Below are 6,044 nucleotides of genomic sequence, written 5' to 3' on the forward strand. Positions count from 1 at the left end.
CCATAACTTCCACAAACAGCCGTTTGGACTTTTTATATTTCCCATGATTGAGTACAATATCACCCATTATTAATATGCTATTCAAGATCAGCTGGTGCGTATTGTTACGGAGTGGCGTGCCTGGGCGACTGCCAACCGTGACTAGCTCCACCTCACGTGACAAGGCGCCAGGGTTCGTTTGTTGTTTGTTCGCTTAGGCGCGTGAACGCGATTGGCACTACGTGCCTTTCTTCTTTAAACTTAGCTTTAGATCTTCGAATAGAATCGCACCTATATCCCAGCCGTCTCTTTGTGATCACCTTCGTGACACCCCCTAAAAATGAGTTCAAAAGAATAAAATTGGGGCGAAATGCGATGGAAGGTTGTCGACTGGTCCCCATTTCCACGAAACAAGAAAGCGACAAGGTCGCCGTAAAGGTTTTTGGGACAGGCCAAGACCCCTGTCAGTTCAAAAAGGAACTTCACGGCAACAATCAAGCTTTGGGAGGCCAGATAGGTACGTAGAGGCCAAGTATGTCCCTTTTTAGTTAAGAAAGTTCTAACCGAAAGCCTATTTTTGGACCCTGGCAACACCTGTTCAGTCAGATTTTACTGCCCGCTTAGTGCAATATCCAGGGTTACGGTAATAAGGGAAATTCACGAGGGTTGGTCTGTTGCATAATTCAACCCCGCCCCAACATCTTCTTTCTGCTTGCCCAATTCACTTACCGCTTTCCGTAACAAGATTTGCTCCCGATGAGCTTGAGGTATAATTAGTGAAGCCGCTTTTGGCAGCACTTCAAGACTTATCTAGTCCTCCGAGTATTGATTTAGTAGCCAAAAGCAGTGTAGAGTCGTTGAATGGCTGCATTCCTTAGCACTCATAGACACTAGTAACGCTGCGAAACCAGTCTCCGGTCCCAACGGCGCCACACTACACCGGACGGGATCATCCATTGAGAGCCATTTGTGCACAGCCGCCTGAAAAAAAACGAGGTTGACCCAACTTGATGATATCAATGAAGATTTGCCGTTAGCAGCCTCCCCTCTCTCACCAGTTGAAAAAATCGAGGACTTGATGGAGCCCGTGCTTCCCCATGCCTATTGCGAAGAAGGGAGCGGCAGTATCCCTCGCATCAATCGTCAGACTTTGCTCGGTGTTCTTAACGGAAAATACAACAAGCATTTCGACATGAAGCTTATCATAGACTGCAGGTTTGAATACGAATACCATGGTGGGCACATCGTCGGTGCTATCAACTACAGCGATGAAAACATGCTGATCGCGCAACTTTTCGGTAGCCCTGTTAGGGGCCGAACACTCATTATCTTTCATTGCGAATATTTAGTTTACCGTGCCCCTTTGATGGCTCGCTATGTGCGCGCTGCGGACCGCATGGCCAACTGCGAGCATTATCCCCAGCTTGATTATCCCGAGATTTACATTCTCGAGGGCGGCTACAGCCTTTTTTTCAAAGAGCATCGCAATAGGTGCTACCCACAGACCTACGTCCAAATGGGCACCCCCGAGCATAAGCTCACATGCGAGCGTGAACTAGGCCGTCTGCAACAGAAGCGCAAAGGTTCAAAGACTGCTGTTCTGGATATTGCAAAATACGGCCCTTTGTGCATATCAAGAGCCAGCCAGTCCCCAGGGGCCGGTTCCGAGTTGGAGAGGAGCGCGAGACCACCACGATCCAATTTGCGTCATTAAAAGTGTAGCTATTTCAACCACCATCGACTACACAAGCGCCAGCCCTATCACATTGTTTGGTTCAAGCGCGGAGCACTGAATGCAAAGACTGGATCGGTACTGAGGAGCACCGGATGCTTCAACACTGAAATTTTGTGTAAAATGTATAGTTAGGAGCAAAACCATCTTCCTTCCGTCAACATTCATCGCTTTTCCATATCTGCCTCATATAGTGCCCATTAGAGCCGTGTTCTTGTCGCAAACGCAGTCGCCCTCTAGCCGAGCGACTTTAAGTCTACTTTACAAATTAAGTTTTGCAGTGGGGCGTTTAGTCTTCGTAGCTTTGACGTCCTGGGGGTGTATCCCCGCCCGAACATGGGATTCAGTAGAAAACTCCTGTACATTTAGGCAGTTCCACCTCTGGTGCGTTTTGCACCCAATCTAGAAGACTCAGAAAAGATTCTCACGCCCGAGTACGGCAACATAAATGCACACCTTCGTGGATCACAATCACGATCACTTCAGATGCTTTTGCTGGTGGTAGAGCCAAAATGGAGGTTTGTAGCTACTATGCAGCCAAATTTGGGCCTTGAACCATCTCGTCACGTAGGCTTAGGCAGCATTGTCGCTCCAACATTCAAAAGATTGCATGTTTGTGCCGGAAACGAATTTGCTTCCAACTGTATAATCTTCGATGTGGGGGCGGACCCAATGCTACCTGTGTGTATTTGTCAGAATGGATAAAGGCCCAAATCTTGCTGCATAATAGCTGAAGTTTTGATGTCACGGCCCACCCAAAGTTGGCTGGCGCAAGTGCGAATAAGCTTTGGAAAGAAGACGCCACGAAACTGATTCTCTCGGTCAAGAATCCGTTTTCGTCCACATTCACGAGTCGTCTTAACGGCCCGTTTAGGCTGTTTTGCACCGTCAAAAGAGCCGCAGAAAGAATGAAAAAATGATAAACTTGACATTGAACATATCACTTCTAAAAGCAATTGATTATTAGAAACAGGTGACTCTTTTCCAAAGCATGTGTCTCGCTCCTACAATAACTGGGCTTATCAGCAAAATAATGAAAGGTCGCAAGATCGTTCTCCACCGCTTGTTCCTAGCTTTCTATGTCTTTCTTGCGATGCGTACAACGCAAGCTTCCTCGAGAACCAAGTCTCACATTTCAAAGATCACGGCTCGAAACATAACCAACTCAGGCATCTGTGCGCCCAACGTATCCTCGTTTGGATCTTTCCCAACAGCCATAAGCTTTCTGGCTAATTTGGAAGATTGTGAATGTCTTCGCCATAAAATAAACCAAGAAGCAAATTCTGGAACCGAATGTCAAAGTTTGTTGTCGCGTCCTTACCAAAACAACGCATTCCAATCGAGTAATGAGTTATCATATGGTACCTGTCAGCTGTCTTTGAGAACTACACGACTACGAGCTATTGAAATAGAAGACCAGGAATTAGCACCAAGATTCTGGATTGGCTATCATGATATGGTATTCATTATGGATAATGCAATGAAAGATTTCGAATCGACTAATAAGACTGGAATTCTAAGTGGCGGAGAAATCGTTGGCTGCAAGTATGAAAGTCGATTTTATAGCTGGGATTGGCTTTTACATCGGGACGATATGGATGCAAATAGTCCTGGTTTTCCTACCACACCAACACCTATTTGAAGACTGCAGAAGGTTAGCTTAGGCTAGTTTGGTTAAACTTCAGGTCAGGTCATGGCAGCCACTGAGAACAACTGCAAAGAACACGAATTTGCTACTTGTCTCTTTAACCGTAACCCAACGTACGGCCTGAGACTTGGACCTTTTTTTCCATAGGCCTAGCGGGACCAGGCTATACGACTAGAAAGTAGCTAGAATTGAAGAAGGGACAGAATATAATCGAGGTGCAGCGCACCAAAGGGATGTCAGTGCCTAAGCAGAGCGCAAACCGACCACGTCACGGCGTCGGCTTGCACGGCGACGTTTGAGACAGGGTTATCATTAACTTTCGACGAATACTTTAGTCTGGTTGAAGATTTTCCTCTAGCCCGTTAACTGCAGCGACTTTCGGTATGAAATGGGGCTTGCTGTTACGATCAAGGTATCGGGTAACCTCTTCTTATGGTAAAGTACAGTGGGTTGAAGCAACTGAACGTTTGATTGGGTAACTGGGATTCTCGATGACTGTGGTGAAGTTATGATCGATTCCTGGGTAGGTAGTAAGTTGGATACAAGTTGATTGCTGTTAAGCAATCCTAAGCTACGTCTCTTTACATGGTAAGTAATGTGTCTTATATAGATTATGTCCCAAGTGTGATCTCTTTTGATCTCTATAGATCACTTGAGATCACTTCTCTTGGCGTCAGTCCTGATCTTCACAGATCACTCGAGATCACTCTGGGTGGTCACGTGGTACCATGTGACTCCTTTCTGTGGGCAGGCGTCGTCAGGAGGGGTGTGACCCCACCTGGCCTCCCTGGTTCCGGCCCAACTGTCTGGTCGTAACACCTGCGCCCAACGTCAGGTTCCCTCATGACATTTAACTATTCCAAAGCCAGAATCTCTAAACATTTGGCGATCCACACACATAAGAAAGAAAACATCTCAAAGTAGGGACAGCGATGACAGTGGCCTTGGAGAAAAGGACGAAAGAACAGCTATTGGAGCATATGTAGAAGTAGTGACGAGTAATTATCAATCTAAAAATGTCCGCCGAGCACCTGGTCTCCCTTACAGTTAATTATCATACCTGGTGCCGCTTGTCTTCTCTAAGATCAGGCCCATACTTGAGAGTCTCACTTTCCGTACATTTGACGACAATAGAGTGTCCTGTCGTGACGGCACATTTGAAGCAGTAGAATAGGTTAACGTGGTTTATCAGTACCCCGGCCACTTTTCCAACCGGCCAAACTCCCAACGTCAATTATAACGCCAGCTTTATTTAATTTACCTCGATACAATCGGAAATATATACATCGGACATTTCTGCATCCTCCTGACAGGTGCGTGCATTGTGCCCTGTATTCCCGCAGTTGCTACAGCGCTGAACGGTCGTTAACCTTCCAATAGAACGACCCCTATTTTCACGTTCTTCCTGCTGTACCTGTTCCGTAACGTTCTTTTGTTCTAACAAACCTTGTATTTCTCCAACCGTTGCTGACCCTTCTTGACGGATTTGTGTTTTTTTGGCCCTTCGTCGTTTGCTAAGCGCTTCGTTAGCCTTCCGAAGGTTGCGGACCTCTGCTTCGAGAAGTGTGTTTCGATAAGCAAAAGATTCTAATCCCTTCGCCAGTTGCTTTACTGCTTCGAAAATAGGAGTCGGAGAGCTGCTTTGATGACGGCTAATTCGATTTTCAACAAGCGTAGATTGGCAAACCGCTTCTGTTGGGTTGTGTGGCGTTTGAGAAACCCAAATATCGGTATTGGGAAAAGCAGGCTCTTTGGGTGACGGCGTCCGCAATTTTATATCCAGCTTGGATATAACCGTTTCCGGATCGAAAGGGATAAGTCCGGCCCCTCGGAAACCTCCGGCCATATTTTTTTTCGTCATTGACTTTTTATAGGCCGCTGCAAAGGCTAAAAAGAACTCGACTTTGCTAATACTGGTGATGTGGGCCCGGATAAAGTCGTTGATTTCTTGACCGTACGCCCGCTTTAGGATACTGAATATTCCTACGTCAAGTGGTTGAGTTAGGTGAGATGAATGAGCAGGCAGGCAAAGCGGAATAATGTTGTGATCTTTGCAATAGGTTTCGAATTCGGGCGACTGGTGGCTGCCATGCCCATCGAGTACCAGCATCCGATATGCGCCCTTTGTCCGCGATTTCGTACAATTGTCGAAATGTTGGATCCATTCCAGGCCTGTTTCGTTGTTTGTCCATCCATTGGGGGTAGGTTTGATACGCCAGGAAGCCGGAAGACCGCTTTCTGTATACCAATTCGCGAGATGGTAGGCGCCTTTAACGATGAGAAATGGAGGCACATCGTACCCGTCGCCACTAATGCAGCAGATTGCCGTAGCCCATTCTCGATTGCCAGGCTGTATTCGTTTGCTTTTTCCGCGTTTTTCTGACCCGGCCACGACCATATGGCCACAAATCTGGCCCATCATAAAGCCGGTTTCGTCGAAGTTGTAGATATCGCAGTCCTGGATACCGTATTTGGCCCTCATGTTGGCTACTAGTCGAAACCACGCGTTTAACGCGTCAGGATTTTCGCAAAGGGCCCTTTGGAAGTCGAAGGCGCGAGAAAAACGCGTCTTTAGCTCTGTACGTCGTTTAACGAAGCGATAAGCCCAAAGCTTGCCAACCGGTCGCGTATTCCGCATCGCGAGGATATAGTCGGCCATTGCGGCCACGTCAGCGATCTGAGGCG

General features: G+C 47.0%; 3 protein-coding genes across 3 annotated transcripts; 2 read left to right on the forward strand and 1 right to left on the reverse strand.

Annotated features, from left to right (window-relative positions):
- Positions 1-396: 396 nt before the first annotated feature.
- On the forward strand, positions 397-964 carry PpBr36_11337 (uncharacterized protein; the record flags this gene model as incomplete). Its single annotated transcript, XM_029898439.1, has 2 exons — positions 397-496; positions 867-964. Coding segments are annotated over 2 exons (198 nt in total), but the record flags the coding sequence as incomplete, so codon positions are not given.
- Positions 965-1,171: 207 nt separating this feature from the next.
- On the forward strand, positions 1,172-1,693 carry PpBr36_11338 (uncharacterized protein; the record flags this gene model as incomplete). The annotated part of the gene is made up of 1 exon (XM_029898440.1): positions 1,172-1,693. One exon carries the CDS (start codon positions 1,172-1,174, stop codon positions 1,691-1,693), a length of 522 nt encoding a protein of 173 aa, XP_029743319.1.
- Positions 1,694-4,233: 2,540 nt separating this feature from the next.
- Positions 4,234-4,454, reverse strand: PpBr36_11339 (uncharacterized protein; the record flags this gene model as incomplete). The annotated part of the gene is made up of 2 exons (XM_029898441.1): positions 4,234-4,327; positions 4,420-4,454. The coding sequence occupies 2 exons, from the start codon at positions 4,452-4,454 to the stop codon at positions 4,234-4,236; spliced, it is 129 nt and encodes a 42-aa protein (XP_029743320.1).
- Between the last annotated feature and the right edge of the window lie 1,590 nt (positions 4,455-6,044).

Source organism: Pyricularia pennisetigena (genome assembly GCF_004337985.1).
Source record: "Pyricularia pennisetigena strain Br36 chromosome Unknown Pyricularia_pennisetigena_Br36_Scf_17, whole genome shotgun sequence".
NCBI lineage: Eukaryota > Fungi > Ascomycota > Sordariomycetes > Magnaporthales > Pyriculariaceae > Pyricularia > Pyricularia pennisetigena.